The 18,207-nt window shown below is 42.5% G+C and overlaps 1 protein-coding gene across 9 annotated transcripts in view; it reads left to right on the top strand.

The window, feature by feature from the left end:
* Bcas3 (BCAS3 microtubule associated cell migration factor) overlaps positions 1–18,207 on the top strand; it is a 474,306-nt gene that overhangs the window by 192,708 nt on the left and 263,391 nt on the right. For all 9 annotated transcript variants that reach the window (XM_041664855.1, XM_041664856.1, XM_041664853.1 and 6 more), the window contains 3 exons: positions 1,343–1,467; positions 4,587–4,752; positions 6,361–6,461. In XM_041664855.1, coding sequence (XP_041520789.1) covers positions 1,343–1,467; positions 4,587–4,752; positions 6,361–6,461 — 392 coding nt within the window. The remainder of the gene's footprint in view (positions 1–1,342; positions 1,468–4,586; positions 4,753–6,360; positions 6,462–18,207) is intronic.

Genomic DNA, 18,207 nt, shown 5'->3' with positions numbered 1-18,207 from the left:
TTGCTTTATGACATCTGGGCTAGGGCCTCATTAGCAGTGGCTCAGTTGTCTGAGTAGTACTCAGTGGTCCTTGTACCTGGAGACCATGTTGTGAGAGCAGATACAGTCCCCAGCCCCACACAGTGGGCATTGCCGTCTATGTCGTGCATTCTGGTAGTCAATCAAGGAATTGTGAATTCCTTAATTGGAATTGACTTAAAATGGGAAGTTAGTCAATCAAGGAAAAGTGTTGGGTCATTCCAGTGCAGGTTTCTTCCCTTGGCGACACCTGTGGGAGGAGACAGTGAGATAAAGTGAGGCTAGAGCAGAAGGTGGCGGTCACGTTGGTTCCCAGCAGGACTCAGTGCGAAGCTGAACCTCAGGCCCCAGCTTCACGGCGTTGACGCTTTTGCCAGCATGCCATATTCCGGGCTGGGAATTAGACAGGTAATCTATGGACCATAGTTGTATTTGATAGTTAGCTCTGAGAAATTTGCTAACTCAGAAGAGAACAGAAATCCAGGAATTGAAAGACAATGAAAGCTTGTATTGTGCACAATAGAGGAAAGCAGGTTCTTAGTGGAAGTCTCTGAAGTGACAGTGGTTAGCACACACATCCTCGGTCATAGTGAAGAGAGAACAGATTTGTGTTTGGTAAGCTTTCCGTATTTAGCTCATCCTGGTCTTTCCACTGAGCAAAATAGATAAGTCATTTTCACAAAACCAGCCGCCAGGAAGACGTCTGACTCTACTTGCAATAGGACATGGCGTTAGATTCTCCAGAGTGCGTGGTTCTGCAGAGAGCAGGGCTTCAAGGCGCACCAAGGCTTCATTTTGAGTCATCCTCATTTCCACGCATGCTGTCTCTCTGCACTGTATGGTAGTCTCTTGTCCTGACGTCGGAGTGGATTGTTAGTGTTGGAAATGTGTCTGTTCCTCCATTGAAAAGTTTCCACTGGAATGTTAGCCGTCTGAAAGGAGTGGCTGTAATTCCGAAGCCAGCATCCAGTTCAAAAGCAATTTGTTTTATTTTGTTGAGACAGTGTCTTACTAGTTTCCTAGGCTAGCCATGGAACCCAGACACACACACAAAAAAGTATCCCTCTGGCCTTGGGTGGGATCACAGGTGTTTGCCACCACACCCAGCTCTCTTATCAAGACCCTTTAACTTTGGAATCATTTCTGTCTCATCTCCTGCACTGTCTCATTCCATTGGTCAGTATTTCTCTGAGGAAATGCATGACTGAACTGTAGCACCTCAATATTTAGGGGTAGGGCTTACTTTGGGAAAAAAAAAATCTTTCCTAATATACAAGACTGTGGTTCATCATGGTAATTTTTAAATGTTCTTTTACTTTTTAAGCAAAGTGAAACCACCTCCACAAATTTCACCGAGCAAATCAATGGGTGGCGAGTTTTGCGTGGCTGCAGTGTTCGGGACCTCCAGGTCGTGGTTTGCAAACAACGCAGGTCTGAAACGGGAAAAAGGTATGTGGTTTGCTCATGCTCAGCTGCCCTGTTGCATCGTCTCTGAGGATACGGGGTGAGCAACTCTTCTAGATGACTTTATGACTAATAGCCTAATAGTTTTTACTAAAATAAAATTAAGTCCACTTCTTTCTTTTTATCTATCAAGTCTGGCTCTAATTAAAACTATTTTCTCACACAAATGGAAAATGAATTTACCATTGACTGATTTTTTTTTTTATTTATTTTCAAGAGCAAGTCCCTATATATAAACCTGGCTGTATTTAACTTGTAGACCAGGCTGGCCTCGAACTCACAGAGATCCTCCTTGCCTCTCTCTGCTGGTATTATATATGTGCATACTAACCTGGCCCAGTTGACTGTATTTTGTCTTTTTTAATGACATTCATATTTGATCTTAGGGCTATCTATTTTATACCTAGTCTATTACAGGTTTTGCACAAGCTAATTTCACAGTATTGTCTCTGAAGGAAGAAGGAGAAAATTTTGTAACCTTGGAATCAACCAAGCTCACTAATGTCAGTTTATGTTAGCTAAGGGGGCCTATGTGGGCGTGAATGCATTTTTTTCTGAAGAGGATGGTCAGTCCCCTGGAGCTGAAGTTACAGGTGATTGTGAGCTGCAGGATTTGTAGTGGGCACTGAATTCAGTCCTCTGCAAGAGCAGCAAGTGCTCTCAAATGCTGAGTCATCTCTCTGGTTCCTGCTACATAAAAAAGATAAAACCAACAAAATCCTCAAGCCCCAAAATAAAACAAAAATGCTAAACTTTTAGTGAGAAGTAAGTGTCACATTTTGTGGTTATTATTGGCTCCTATGAGTTGGTGGGAATTACTATGTTTTTGTTTTTAATTTTTTAAAGTTTTGTTAAGTGTATAAATATTTTTGTCTGCATGTGTGTATGTACACCAAGTGTATGGTGGTATCCATGGGGGATCCAAAGGACACTGGATCCTCTGGAACTGGAGTCACATGTAGGAACCCTCATGTGGGTGTTCAATTGCTCTTAATCACTGAGCCATCTCTCCAGTCCAGTAGCTAGGTTTTTTACCTCTGTTTTGATCACAGGGATCAATACCTGGAATATTTGCATAAATATTGTTTTAGTATGTGATTCGTTATCATGTATATAGTTTTTTTCTTTTTCCAGTTATAGGGCTTGAACCTAGGATCTTTCCTGTGGTCTTTATATAGAAGAGAATGTTTATATGTTTCACACACCAAGTAAACAATTTTGAGTGTTATGATTTTCCCCTGATTACTTTATTGTGATTCAATTGGGTCACACGCTGGCGTGCCCCTGGCTTGTTCCACAGGCACTTTTGTTCTTGGCAGAAATGGCTCTTCTCCCTGCTCACCCTTGGCAGTCAGACACCAGCCATTTCCCTTGCGATCACCTTTCAGTGAACACTGCCTTGTAATCGGATCTTAGCGCAGCAGGTGCCTTCCCAGTTAGGAAAGCTATTGGAGAAGAGGCAAGGGAGGCACTCCCATTTTCTTATCCCATCTTTATTTTTTTGTTACTGCCTTTGGTTTAATGATGCTATCGAAAGGACTTTTTGTTACTCATTAAAACCTTCTGCAAAGCTCGATTTCAAATGCTTCTCCTTCTGTCCTAATTACCCCTTTTGCTTGCTACTCCTTTATGTCCCCCTGGCTGGTCATTGGCCATTTTCTCAAATCAGCTGTAATTGATTCGTCTGACACAGAGATAAGATGACCCACACAGCGCTCATAAGCAATCCTCAGTCCTCCTCTGCTTACTGTAAAACGCGAGCTTCAGCACTGAGCCTACTCAGTGTGTCCCTGTGTCTGCCCTATAAAGTCATACCCAGCACTGATTTCTCAGTGTCTCCACTGGCATTCCTTTATTACTGGAGTCAGGGATCTCATTGAGAAGTGGACTAAACTAGTTTGAGGAGGGTCTTTACTTTTATTTTTTGTTTTGTTATGTTTTTGAGACACGATTTCTCTGTAGCTTTGGTGCCTGTCCTGTAACTAGCTCTTGTAGACCAGGCTGGCCTTGAACTCACAGAGTTCAAGGCCTCTGTCTCCTGAGTGCTGGGATTAAAGGCGTTCACCACCACCGCCCGCTGGGTCTTTTCTTTTTTATGTATTGTTTCTGGTTCACAGACAAAGGGAGAGAAAGCTATAGAGAATGTCTGTCTGTTCCTTAGTCCACTTGTGCTTAGCCCATGTCAAGAGAGTGCTGTATTTATTTCAGCTGGTTGTCTTGTAGAGACAAATGATGCTGGGTTTTTTTTTTGTTTTGCTTTGATCCAGATGTTAATATTTAAGTTTTCTGCATGCATGCACGTGTGTGTGTGTGTGTGTGTGTGTGTGTGTGTGTGTATGTGTAGCAGCTAGAGGTGGATGTTGGTGTCCTGCTCCATTATTTTTGCCTTGTTTGGTTGAGTCAGGGCCTTCCTGAACCTGGAGCTCATTTGGTGGCCAGTGAGCCCAGTGATCCTCCCTCTTTATCCCTTACCCTCACAGACGTTACAGGCTGGTGTTTGACTACGCCTATTCATGAGTTTTGTTTTCTTTTCATTGGTGTTGGGTTTCTTTGTTTGTTTTGTTTTTCAGAGTGTTCTGGGGTTTGAACTCATGTTCTTGTGTTTGCCCAAGAAGCACTTATCTCTGTTGAGCCCTCTCCCCAGCTGATGAATTTAAGTCTGCCAAGAAAACACTGAATTGTTAGGCTGACTTAGTCCCACACCTAGCTCTTCATGTAGGTCTGTTGTTCAAGCCAGTGTTATTAAATTTTATTACATAGATTATTCATTTTCTGATAATTCTTCCATGTCCTCCTTATGTCATTTATTTTCCATAATATTTGGAATAATATATAATATAGAAATTCAAGTTTTTATATCAAAGTGTTTGGCTATACTGCAGTTTTGAACATAATGGTATCATTCTCGAAACAAGAGAAATGCTGTGACCTGTTCACTGGCGTCTGCTTATGCAAGGCACCTGCAGCAGGGGTGCAGACGCCATGGCACAGAGCTCTTCTTACTTCTTTTGGTAGCCCAAGGTGCAGACAGCAGGGTCGATAATGTAAATCTCCTGTTGTGATCTTTCTCTGCCATCCTCACGTCTTGTTCTGATTCTCTGCAGATCAGTCCAAACAAGTTGTAGTTGAATCTCTGTACATCATCAGCTGCTACGGAACCTTAGTAGAGCACACGATTGAGCCTCGGCCGCTCAGTACTGCTCCCAAGATCAGTGACGACACACCGCTGGAGATGATGACGTCACCCCGTGCCAGCTGGACACTCGTTAGGTAGTTCTTCCTTCCTCCTAAAGATGTAACCTTTGTGAGATCTTGACGTATATGCCGGTGAAGTGCAGTCACTCACAGCAGTGTGTTTACTCGGGTATAATCTCCCTTCTTGCCCTTGTCTCTAGAATCTTGTACAATTGAGATCAGACACTATTGTCTGGCTCTCCAATCTGGGAAGACCTTAGTCCATTTCTTTTTTTATTGGCCATGGTCTACATGCAGTGAAATTTAAGCACTGCCAGTCATGTGTGTACCCTTCTGCAACCGCTTTTCTTTATCAGGTGAAGAAATCCTGCCTCATTTCCCCTCTAGCTCTATACCACTGCCAGAAGCTTACTTTGTATTGCCTGCCTTTCCCTGCTCTGGTCACTAAAGGATGAAGTCATGAGATATGTTACCTTTTGTATCTGATTTCTTTCAGTTAGCATATTTTGAAGGTATTTATTAATGCGATGTATAAGACTTTTAATATCTTTTTTATATTCTATTATATAGGAATATCACATTTTGTTTATCCGTTCATTAGCTGGAGGCACTTTTACCCTCTAGCTGTCACTAATTGATGCTGTAAATATTCAAATGCATGACTGTGCATGGTGTTATCTTGTACTGTCCCACGAGATAGAATCAGAGAGTATCTCTGTTTGAACTTTTTTGTATTTTTTACTTTGAGCTTAGCCTTTAATAGCTGAGGCATCTTTCCAGTTGATTTGAACTTTCTGTTTGTTTGTGTATCATTTCTTGGTCTTGTTTCCCTTGTTCCAGTCTCACATGAATTAAGGGAAATAGAAAGGAATACAAAGAGACTCTAAGGTCTCCTTTAAAGTGATCATCTAGGATGCAATGGTTAGGCACTCTAGAAATGTTTGAGAATCATCTCAACTCATGTAATGAGTAGAATTTTTATAAGATAGCACAAAGAGGAGGAAATGAAACCTGGAATAATCCTACTTAATATGATGCATTGTGCATGGGAGAGAAACAGTCACTCAATATGTAAGAAAGGAAGCAGATAAAAATGGATATGAAGATGACCCTTCTCCTTTGACATTTTAAAATATTCTATTGATTTTTTTTTCTTGTGGCTCCAGCATTCTTTACTAGTACTCACTGTGCTGGATTAGCCTGATCAATTTCTGATTTATCAAGCTTATTTAAAATTCGGGAGATCCAATTAAACTTACTGCAGTCTCACTGTTCAAATAGCTAATTCAATCCAAAGTAAGTTGTCCTTTTACACAGCTGCTTTTTTAAACCAACTTTTACTTGTTTCATGTTGAAGATGTCTAACACTGGTCAAAAATGGGATAAATGGCATCTCTATAGTTGACGCGTAAATACCGCTCCTCTCTTTTCTGTCGTTCTTATCTAGCTGATTACCGTCTAGCTCTGATAAGTTAACGTCGGCTCCATGTTATCTGCGTGGCACATTGCCACCTTTTTAGTTTAAGTTCCTGGTCTTGTATGTCAAGTTAAAGAGCATCGATCTTAATGATTACAGATTCATTTTAATGTTCAGAAGCCGTGAGAGCCTCTATCAGGGTCTGTGGGTGATTTACATCCCATCTCTGAAGCTTAAATATTAATATTCTTCTGCTGTTTCCTTAGGACGCCTCAGTGGAACGAGCTGCAGCCACCGTTTAATGCGAACCACCCTCTGCTCCTCGCGGCAGAAGCTGTGCACTACTACCAGCTCCTGCTTGCTGGCTGTAAGTACTTCTCCTTGCCTTGCTTTCTGTTTTGTTGTGTTTTTTCTTCCACACGATCTTTTCTGAATTTGCTGACTTTCAAAGCCTGTTTGCATATTATCAGTCCGTCAGTCCGTGGGCCATCGGTCTTAAACAAACAATAGATGTGTGTCTTGTTCTTTCCTATGAACTATAGCTTTGAAAAGGTCTGGAAAAAGAACTCAAAAAAAAAAAACCCACAAAACAAAGCAAACTACCTCTAACATGTGACCTGGCAGGGTATAGAGGGACCTGTTCCTAAGGGAACAAAACCAAGCACTCCATCATAAGATGCCACGAGAGCAGCTTCTGCCTGTAGTTTAGTTATTTGGACTCCTTGACAGTCTCAACTGCACTAGGTTTTCGTTTGTGCTGATGCTGGGGTTCAAACCGTGGCCTTGCATGCGCCAGCCGAATGCTCTTCAACTAAGCTGGTTTTTCCTTGAGGTCCTTTGGCCATTTGTAGATATTGATGTTCATCCAGCCAGATACTTTCATTTTTAATATTGGAGGCATGAAGGGACATTTTAATATTTATTATCCAGTTTGTCTTCATTGAATTAAAAATGCTTTACAATTATAATTTGGTTTTGTAGAATATACTGAGTCCTAATTGAACCTGATGGCTCTGAGTGCTGTATGCTTTTAGAAACTTCCTGAAAATCAACAGTGACATGTTTTTTAATGGTAGTTGTCCTCCATGTAGTGTCTTGCTTAGCAGTTATGGAGCTTGAGCTAAAATAATTGCAGACCTCTTTATTTCATTTGTAATGTGTTACATATTATGCTGGAAGCAGGACAACTTTATAGGCTTCGCTCTACAGTTATAAAACGCCAGAAGTAATAAAGAGGGGTTTTTGGGCAGTCTTATTCTTACACTTTTCAACTCGGCTTTTGCTGCCTCGTTTGTGAAGTGCCTACTATGTGTCAGCCCGCACTGAGTGCATCTGGCCCCAAGCTGCTCACTGTCCAGCTGCACAGACAATGAAAGTAAAAAACAATGGGATGAGTGTCGCAGCGGAGAATCCTGCCTTCGGGACTGTGCTCCGCACTGAAAGCAATGTCAGAACTGGTGACGGACAGCAGGTTGAGTGGGGGGATGTGGAGAGGGATTCATGGAGTTGTCATTTTCTAGTCTTTTCAATCATTGTTAGATGATCTAGTATAAATGTGGCACTAGATTTCAAAGAAAAAGTGCAAGCATTTTTACTACCTTCTTTTTGTTGTCGTTGTTGTTTTATTTTTGAGACAAGGTTTCTCAGCGTAGCCCTGACTGTTCTGTAGTCCAGGCTGGCTTTGAACTGACAGAGATCCAGCTGCCTCCGCCTCCCAAGTGCTGGGATTAAAGGTGTGCTCTGTTTTACTTCTCAATAAAAGGCGAAAGTCCTAATTATTGCAATAAGTGTTGTTGACACGGTTAATGCGGGCTTCTTTTTGTTGTTTTGATACCTGTTGTTAGTTCAGATGAGCTGACAGACAGTAAGTAAGTCTGAAGTGTCTAAGAAGATAAAGGAGAGGTAAAAACCACACTCCAGCTCTTCATGTTCCTGCCAGTCACGAGCTGGTTGATGGCATTCGACTTAGGTGCCCGAACACTTTTGTCCACTAGTGCTCATTCTGTCCGCCAGGGGCTTTCATGCCCGGTGATGACATCGTCAGAGTGGCTGTGCATGTTGGGGTTTGGACCCAGGGCCTGCACACAGTAGGTAAGCGCCCTACTTAGTAGGACGTAGACCGCATATCTCCTCCGAGCCTCCCTGCAGCTGCACTGGATGGCAGCTCTAGAAAGCTCACTCCTCTGGCAGCTCTGCGGCGGGATACTTGGAAGAAAGGGATTGGGCAAAGAGTCTTTTTTTTTTTTTTCCTGTTTTTTTCGAGACAGGCTTTCTCTGTGGTTTTGGAGCCTGTCCTGGAACTAGCTCCTGTAGACCAGGCTGGTCTCGATCTCACAGAGATCTGCCTGCCTCTGCCTTCCAAGTGCTGGGATTAAAGGCGTGCGCCACCACCGCCCGGCTGGGCAAAGAGTCTTGAAGCAAGGTGAGATCTTCATCCGCACAGGCCTGTGAGATGCTGCGGGCAGGTTTGGCCCAGGCACCCTCACCAGCTGGACCGTCTCTCTGGTTTCTGTTGCCTTTTTATATGGATTGGAATGATACAGCCTGGCTTTTAAAGTTTCACAGCAAACCCACTGACCTGCGGGCGTCTGGGAATACATTGCCATGGGGCAGCACTGCTGCCGGTTAGAACAGTGCCTTTACTTCCCCCTCTGTAACACTCTTCCCAAGTTCCCTCACTGAAGCTGTTTAGACAGCTGCCCTACCTCCTACAAAAGTCAGTCACTATTTCTGGTGCTGTGGGTGCGTTTGCTTCACTTACTGAGGTTTAAAATCATCTTTGAGCCTATGGGCTTTAGAGAGTGTGGTGGAACCCTTGTCTTCGGTGTGCTGGGCTCTGTGATAGGTCCCTAGCAAGGACAGGGGGAAGGGTGGGAGGGAGGATACTTTGGTGCTGTTGAAGAAGCATAGCAAACTTGCACAAACTCGGGAATGATGGAGTAGTAGGCAAAGATGTGAATAGAAATAGGAACGAGACTGTCACTGGGAGAAGAGAGCAGCCCTGCAGGATGTTAGCAAGGACTCCCACGTCATCATAAGAGATCCACTGTTCTCCGTAAACAGTTTGTTCCGCATTGTAGCAAGTATGCAGCTGAGGAAAGAAAACAGAGGCCTGCCCTACATGCTGCTGAATCCTACCCACCAAAGTAACCAAGCCTCCGATTCTGTGCTCCTCACCATTGGGTCTCTTCTTCTTCTTCTTCTTCTTCTTCTTCTTCTTCTTCTTCTTCTTCTTCTTCTTCTTCATCTTCTTCTTCTTCTTCTTCTTCTTTCTTCTTCTTTCTTCTTCTTTCTTCTTCTTCTTCTTCTTCTTCTTCTTCTTCTTCTTCTTCTTCTTCTTCTTCTTCTTCTTCTTCTTCTTCTTCTTCTTCTTCTTCTTCTCCTCTCTGTGGTTTTGTAGACCAGGCTGGTCTCGAACTCACAGAGATCCGCCTGCCTCTGCCTCCCGAGTGCTGGGATTAAAGGCATGAGCCACCACCGCCCGGCCGGTTGGGTCTCTTCTGTATTCAGGAGAATGCCCAACCGGGGAGGCCTGTTCACGGTAGACAGGATCATATTCCGGTTGTTCATTCAGAAGTCACCATGGAGGTTGAGATGAACCATCGAAGACTGCCATTTTTTAACCATTTTTTAAAAACTATAATATATGAAGAATTTATATGTTGAAATTAAATGTGCAGATGGTAATCTTAGTATTTAGGTCAGAGACATAAACATCAAGAATATATATCCTTTTGGACATAAAATTATTGGTAGAACTGTAGAGATGACTCAGTGGTTAAAAGCACTTAATGCTCTTCTGGAGGACCTGAGTTCAATTCCCAATACCCACATAAGACAGTTCATAAATGCCTGTAATTCAAGCTCCAGGGAATTTGACTCCCTCTTCTGGCTTCTAAAAGTACACACACACACACACACACACACACACACACACACACACTTCTCCTTAAATCAAATATAAAATAAAATTTTTGTTGAGATTCATGGTTTATTGTTGCTATTGTGTTGTTCTTTCAAAGTCACACTTGTTTCATTGTAGAATATTCTTTTCCAAAATGAAAATTAGTCTGCCCTGGACCTTCCAAACTGTAAATTTAAATGAGGACCTAACCGTGAGATTGGGAAAGCGTCTTTAGAGGATAAGTAGTCTGTAGATCCCTCGCTCAGGCGCAGCAGTGCTCAGTGGGTCCAGCATGCGGGGAGTGGGCGTCAGACTCCACACTGCTTTCTCAATAATCCACAGTCACGTGATCCCATATGAACCCATACACCAGTGAAAAACCATAAAGATTATAGGGTATTTGAACCGAGTGAAATTGAAAGCAGAGCTTGTCCACATGTTAGAATTCTCTCTCTTCTAAGCCGAAGACTTAGTTGTTAGTAGAGGACTCAGTTTGATAGCTCTCAAGGAGAAGACATGCAGCCTCGAAATGTTGCATAGTTGATGGTTCCATTATTGTGTCATTTCTAAATCTAAATCAATGTGTCATATAGATGGCAGATCAGGGCTGGGCTTTGCTTGGGCTTTTGTTGTTTTATTTTTATTTTGGGGGGAATTTTTGTTTTGTTTTGTTTTTGTGACAGGGTTTCTCAGTGTATCTCTGCCTGTTCTAGAACTCAGTTCATGAAACAGACTGGCCTTGAACTCACAGAGATCCGCTGAGATTAAAGGTGTGTGCCCTACTTACAGGCTCTAGCTGTACCTTTGCTTGGGGAAGAAGGAAGGTGACTGCATCTCTGAAAGCTTGGGGCAAGATAAGTGTTCATTTTGACAGAACAGTTTTATATCTTTTTTAAAGTGTGTGTTTGGCCAGGTGGTGCTGACACATGCCTTTAATCCCAGCACTCCAGAGGCAGAAACAGGTGGATCTCTGTGAGTTCGAGGCCAGCCTGGTCTACAAGAGCTAGCGCCAGGACAGGCTCAAAAAAAAAAAACTACAGAGAAAACCTGTCTCGAAAAACAAAACAAACAAAAAAGTGTGTGTTCGTGTATGCTCCTGGATATACCAGAAGAAGGTGTTGAATGTCCTGGCATTGATGTTGCAGGTGTGTGAGACACCAGATGTGGTTTCTAGGCACCAAACTCAGGGCTTCTGAAAAGAACTACAAGCATTCTTAACCACTGAGCCATTTCTCTAGTCCTCAAATGGGCAGCATATTGAAAGACCCTTTGTGCAAGTTGACTGAGTGTTGCTGTGATAAATATCTTGATCATAATCGACTTAGGGTGGTTTTGTATCCTCTCAAGGGTTCCAGTCCACTGTTGAGAGAAACCGGGCCAGGAAACACTGCTTACTGGCTTGCTCAGATATCCTTTTTGTATACAGCCCGAGTCCCCACATCAAATAGCAGTTGAGAAAACGTCATGTCTACAGGCCAGTCTGAAGGTGGCAATTCCTCAACTGTGGTTCCCACTTATAGCTGTGACAATATGATGACCGAGTTTAGACATAACAAGTAACCTTTGTCAGTTCGATGAATCTGATACACAGATACATCCCTATCAAGCTGGAACCTTTCCTTTCTTGTTGATCCCCAAGGTCTTACAGTTGTATCATATTATAAAGTGCAGTGCAATTTTAAAAGTACTCCCATAGTCTTTAAGAATTTCAATGCTTTAAAAGTTGAGTTCTTCTTATAATATCCAAAGTCTAAAATTTTAAAAAAGTTATAGTTTCTTATTTAAAAAGCAAAAGATAGGGATGCAGTCATAATCAGATCAAAGCAAAACCAGAATCCAGTATTGTAAATGGCACCATGTCCAGTATCTGCACTCCCTCACAGTCTTCCAGACTTCACAGGCCTTGGGTGGCTCCTATTTTCTTTCTCTGCCTCATGCAAAACACCCACACCCCCCACTTGTCTTGTCAGAAATATTCATGCCTGCCAATTATCCCTAGTGTGGATATCCCAGGGTCTTGACAGTGCCAATACCTTACGATATCCATTGCAACTTTGGCTACAACTTCACTAATGATCTTAAACAGCTTTTTGAGTACATATTAATGCATAGGAGAATATTATGGCTAATCTTGACTGCTAATGTACCATACCTAGGACCGGGGTATCTCTATTGAGCAATTGCCTCCAAAAGATTAGTCCTACTGTGCCTGCTTCGTTTTCTTCCCCCCGTCCCCCCAGTGGTGCTAGAGATAGAACTCAGGTTTTCATGCTTACAGCACAAGCACTGGATCCACCGAGGCCTCCTGCCCTCTATGCTTGCAAAAGTATGTTTTCCTTTAGATCTAGTATTGAGCTTCATTTCATTTTACATGTAGTTCATTTTTTGTTTCTCCATCTTTTTTAAATTTTTTTTTTTCGAGACAGGGTTTCTCTGTGTTTTTGGAGCCTGTCCTGGAACTAGCTCTTGTAGACCAGGCTGGCCTCGAACTCACAGAGATCCGCCTGCTTCAGCCTCCCGAGTGCTGGGATTAAAGGCGTGCGCCACCACCGCCCGGCTCATTTTTAAATTTTCAAAGGAAAAGAGATAGTTACCAGATAAGTGGTAGCTTGGACTTAGGATAGGGTAGAAGGTACAGGATGAAGAATGTACAAAATGAACAGTCAAAATCAGAGACCTCAAACCAGACTCATGGCAATGAAGATTTGCCAGTAAAGATGAATGGACTAACAAGTAAACTGATCACTGGGACACACGAAAGCTCTCTCTGTCATTTTTGTTTCTGTTTTGTTTTCTTTGTTTTTTTTTTTTTGCTTTTCTTTTAAATTTTATTTTGTTTTGGGGTGGTTTTCAAGGGCTGAAGGCAGATCCGGGGGGCATGGAGATATATGGGATAGGAATGAATAATATGAAATCCACGAAGAATCAATACAAGTTTTAAAAAAAGTCAGGAATCACTAGAGTCTAAGCATATTTATTCTCCCAATAAATTGTGACTGCTGGCCCAGCGCATGAAATCCTTAGCATATAAAGCATCACAGTTTCTTATCCAGGTCTAACTCATGTGTTTGGGTGAATTATAATTCCACTGTTTTTGCAGCTCAGTAGAGATATCCCTTGTGAACATGTGTACTCTAGACACAGAATGGTTAGTCCTGCCTCATACACACACACACACACACACACACACACACACACAGAAAGAGAGAGAGAGAGAGAGAGACAGAGACAGAGAGAGAGACAGAGAGAGAGAGAGAGAGAGAGAGAGAGAAGCAGAGAGAGAGACAGAGAGAGAGAAGCAGAGAGAGAGACACACAGAGAGAAGCAGAGAGAGAGACAGAGAGAGAGAGGCAGGCGCCATTCACGTCACTCTTGTCTGTGATTGACATTGTCAGTGCTGGGGGCAAGCAGCTAAATATGCGACAGTCTCTCTGAGCCACTCTCTCTGTGCCATGTTCTATTAGTCTGACATCCTGGGTTACATTTCTGTTGCCGTATGTCCCAAGGATGGTGCAGGCACTCAGCAATGTTTCCTTGCATTGTCCATTATAAATATTTGCCCAGTGCTGGGGAGAGGTGGAAAAGGAAGAGAGAAATGTTTTTCTCTTGTAGAGGAAACTTGTAATGTAGGGCTTATTTAAAGAGTATTTATAGTCCATTGTTGGCCACAGGGTGTGTCGTGCTGCCCTGTCAAGATAGATTCTTAGTAGGGTTTTACAGTTGGATATTTCCCTCAGTTAACTTTTTAAGTTGGCATGTGTCTTTCCATAGAGAGGTAATTTTCAGAAAATGGTGCTTTTTTGTAAGAAACTAAAGTTGAGATCTATCGGGTCTTTATTTGGACAACATGAGTGTTCTGTAGCTTGGATGAACCTTATGACATTGTTGATTCTCATTCTTAAAATGGTATGAAATAGTTGACTGTTAACACTATAAATTTGAAAGTTTGCATTGTATCAACCTCTGCATTTAGCATATGTGCTTATCTTTATTTCCAGGTCTTTACCTAGATTGTCAAAATAATTTTTGTGCATGCAGTCACTTTGCTGTCAGTATGAAACAAAGGGCAAGTGTCTACAGAAGGCCTCTGCTAACCTGTTAGCATCTGATAATGTTATGGAATTCCACGTTGGATTCTTACAGAAGCTCCCTGCTCTATCAGAGTATTTTACAGCCTGCTGTTTTTCCAAATATAGTTCAAGAGTCAACTTTTTTCCATAGATGATATTAATATTACAGTGGATTGGCAGATTTAACTGGTACAGGAAATTGATTGTGATACGGAAAAATATTGGTCAGAAGTCTGTAGTCCATTAAGATCTGTGCATCTGATGTCATTTACTCTGTGCCAGTTACATTTATGGTTTAAAATAGATCCTGCTGCCATGGATTGTGCTTCATCATGGTCGGGTAGGAGATAGAAAGAGAGGGTACCGGCAGTATCTGTTCGCCGTTTTCTCCAAAATTTGGGACTGGACTCTGATGGCAGGCAGGGCTTGGCTTACCTGCAGTACCATAATGGGTTGATATTGGCAGGAGCTCCTGGTTTGATATGTCATTGCTTCCATCAGTGAGGCTAATTGCTAATAAAACACTAAGTGGGAATTTAGGGGGAATGCTGCAGCCGTCGGCTCTGTCCGTGGTAGCCGGAGCCCTGGCGCCATTTCGGGATCACTATTTGTACGCGTCTGTCAGAGTTAGAATACATCCATTTCTCTCAGTTTCAGCTTCTCTATAGAATTCCTGTCAATTGTTTGACTCCATTAAGTGTGCAGAGGAAATAAAAGCCTGAACAACCAATCCACCAGGGGCTCTGGATAGACTGTTTCTTTGTCCATCCTCAGAGCACTGCATTAGGTCTCATTATCCATTTATAATACGTGACCTCTGCCCTCTGGGTCATAGAAAAATATTCAGTGTGCTTTTCTGTCATATAGGGCACCTTTCTCAGCGGTCATAAAACCGTGTGATGTCTGATGCTTCAGGGGACTAGTTTACACTGCAGGTTTTTAAATGAATACACATCCTTGTGGCAGTTCAATCTGGCCGCTTTCCCCCTTGCTCTTCCCCGTTTCTGCAACGGGACAGTGAGCGCCTGCACAGAAGGTGAACTTAGGGTTCTCTGTGTATTCTTTCTCATCCTAATTCAAAATTCTGACTTTACGTCTACGGATAGAGAAATACATACTGTCTTAGATACAGTGAGTGGGCTGAGCCCTCATCCCTCACAGACTCAGGATGGCTCCTCAGATTGTTGGTGACTCCAGCCTTTTCGCCCAGCCGCCAGTGACCCGTTCTCCCATCGAGGAGTTTGGAAATCTCCAGGTTTCTTTTCTGCTATGAATTTGGAGCAGCTTCCAGTATGCACTCACTGCATAGCTAATGGTTTTGTTTCCAGTTCACAGACAGACATGAGTCAAGAAGGAGATAGAGCGATTATGGCTTAAGCGTGAGCAGGAGTTCAGGGATAGGTTTTTCTCTCCAAGCCAGGCACAGAAAACCTAACAGTAGTTAGCATTTGCTCCATGACAAGAATTAATATATTAACTGGATTATAGCACTGTTTGACAAACTGCTTACTAATACATCAAAATTGATTGGGCATTCTGTTTTTGAATGACAAATGGCTGCATTAAGAGGGGGAGGGAAGTCCATTAATTAGAGCTGCTCTCAGCTATGGGAAATGTAATCATATAAATATGGATCTTGCTACAGCAGAGATCTCTCCTCCCAGTATTGTGTCTTCATGTGCATCTACACCTCTTTGCTATTAACGGAGCAGCTTCTCCCAGCTGCTCTCCTGTGAGTGACTTAACATTTTCCCACTGTGTAAAAACTATCCTGACTCATGGCCCAGGAATTCTTTTCTGATACTCCAGAAAATACCAAGAGAACCTCATAGCTCAGCCCTTGTGCTGTTCTCAATTGTGCTTGCACTCAATTTGTGTCTGTTCTTGCTTCACTTCACACAGAAGGTAGGGCTTAGTTTGGGGATAGGAAATTTGGAAAGAGGTGGTTTGTTTTCCAATATGGATCCTCGAGTTACTAGTTTCTGTGCCTCGGGTTCCTCGTTTTGTTTTGTTTTTTTTTTTTTTTTTTTTTTTTGTTTTGTTTTTCGAGACGGGGTTTCTCTGTAGCTTTGGTGCCTGTCCCGGAACTAGCTCTTGTAGACCAGGCTGGTCTCGAACTCACAGAGATCCGCCTGCCTCTGCCTCCCGAGTGCTGGGATTAAAGGCGTGCGCCACCACCGCCAGGCTGGGTTCCTCGTTTTTATAATTAAGCAATGAAAACCTCTTTGCACCTGGAAGAACTGGGATGCTCTCTGCTCAAGATTCCTGTAACTTCCTGAACCCAAATTTCAGAGCCTAGGAGGCTGCAGCACTGGCTCGGTGTTAAGAGCATTTAGCGTTCCTGTAGGATTGTCAAGTGAGATTGCTCCTTGGAAACACCTCATGTAGCTTGGCTAGGACAAGAGGTGTAATGGTTGCTTCCTTAGAAGCCGTCGTGCTCCCTGCTTCCTTTTGGAGTTCTTGGCTCTGACGTTCCCAGGACTTCATAACAGGCACAGCCGAGTGTTGCAGCCAGCAGTGCTCTGTGGTAAAGCAGCAGCAGCAGCGCAGAGAACGCATCTTTGTCGGTCTCAGATCTGAACAGGCCACTTAGCAAGTGTGCCTCTCTAGTAGTGTGTGAATTTTCCCAAGTATTTAACAGAAACCATTTTATTTATCAGTTCTTATCAAAAATGCAAATTCATTGTTACTCTTCTGTCTTTGAACTTTGATCATCTTCATTCTCCTAGTAACTTGTAAGGAGTTTTGTTGTCCATTTGTGCTGAAAGGCTAATTTCTAGAATGTTCTGTGGATATTTGCCTTAAGGCTCAGAAGCTTTAGCTTAAGATGAGTAGACTCTTAACATTAAACTTCTGAAGTGTCAGAAGATTTGATTCTCAGAATTTTTTTCAATCTCTTTCATTGAATGAGAGGGAGTGGAATGGCTTTCATTTTTCATTCTATGGTTTTTTGAGTTACAATTTTAAGAAAATTATATTATACTGATATCTTAATAATCAGAGAAAATTAAAGTGCCATGAACGAAAAAGAAAAGCTGGAGAGACAGAAAACAAGAAGGATAGAACAGGAAAGGAGGGATAGAGGAGAAAGGAAAAAGAAGGTTGTTAGAGGGCATGGGAATCAGAGCTCATGGGCACAGAAAGCACATGCAGAAGTGTCTTAAAAAGATGTGATTCTGATCTATAGAATCTGTGGCTCCTTGAATCATCGAGGCTAGTCTATATAGCTCATTCTGTAGCCAAGAACAGCATCAAGGTTACGGTGGACTGGTCTCCACGTGAGCAGTGATTTAGCAGGTTCTTTTCAGATGTCTGAAACACTTTTGAAAAGTTTTAGGAATGTGAGTACATTTCAGTTTCTGGCATGCAAAAATTCCTGGGTTTGATTCCCAGCATCCCATAAAAATAAAGATAGGAAAAGTAGTTATAGAAATGGTCAAACATACACAGAATACAGCAGATGTTTTGTGGATCTACCTGTAACCTGCCCTTGCTTCTGTTTCCTGGGGAACGCTTTGCATGTGCGTGTGCACACAGAGACAGAGGGAAGTCTTTCTTGGTGCTTTTCCCCGTGCCTGTTTCACTCTGCATCTGCTGATGACTTTAGCACTGCAGGTGAGGTGGATGCGGAGTTCTGGAGAGCTTCAAGTGGCTCGTGCTGTGTGCCAGAAGAGGATCAAGCCTTGGGAAATGTTCTCTTGCTTTCAGAGGGAGCCCGTAGGTGGTTGTTAGTCGGCCCGACCCTCTTGCTTCTATGTGTAACGGATCTGTTTGGACTTAAAGGAACATAGAGTGTAGCCATAATGATGATTTAGGATTCTGAAATACATTCCTATGGATGAGGTGTCTTCAAGGTCTAAAAGCGTTTCTTTCTTCATGCCAAGACAACTTTGCCTCTTTTGCTTAGGCAAGAGAAAATGCCTATTTAGTTCTTTCTGCTGTATAATGATCTAGACTTTCCTAGAATAGTATTAGACAATAAACAAGTAAAGCATGGAAGAAGCTGCATTAATTCTATGCAAAATGATTGCTTTTCTAAATGCTTCCCGCCCCTTTTCAACTTGTCGCCTGCTCTGTTTCGTATTTGTTTGTTTTTGTGGGTGTGTTTTGTGGTGCTGGTGATCAGTCCCAGAACTGGC

Source organism: Microtus oregoni, unplaced genomic scaffold (assembly GCF_018167655.1).
Source record: "Microtus oregoni isolate MIOR12 unplaced genomic scaffold, Mior012 000015F_ref0000493, whole genome shotgun sequence".
Lineage (NCBI taxonomy): Eukaryota > Metazoa > Chordata > Mammalia > Rodentia > Cricetidae > Microtus > Microtus oregoni.
The sequence above is the reverse complement of the archived record's forward strand: the minus strand, read 5'-3'. Positions and strand labels throughout refer to the sequence as shown.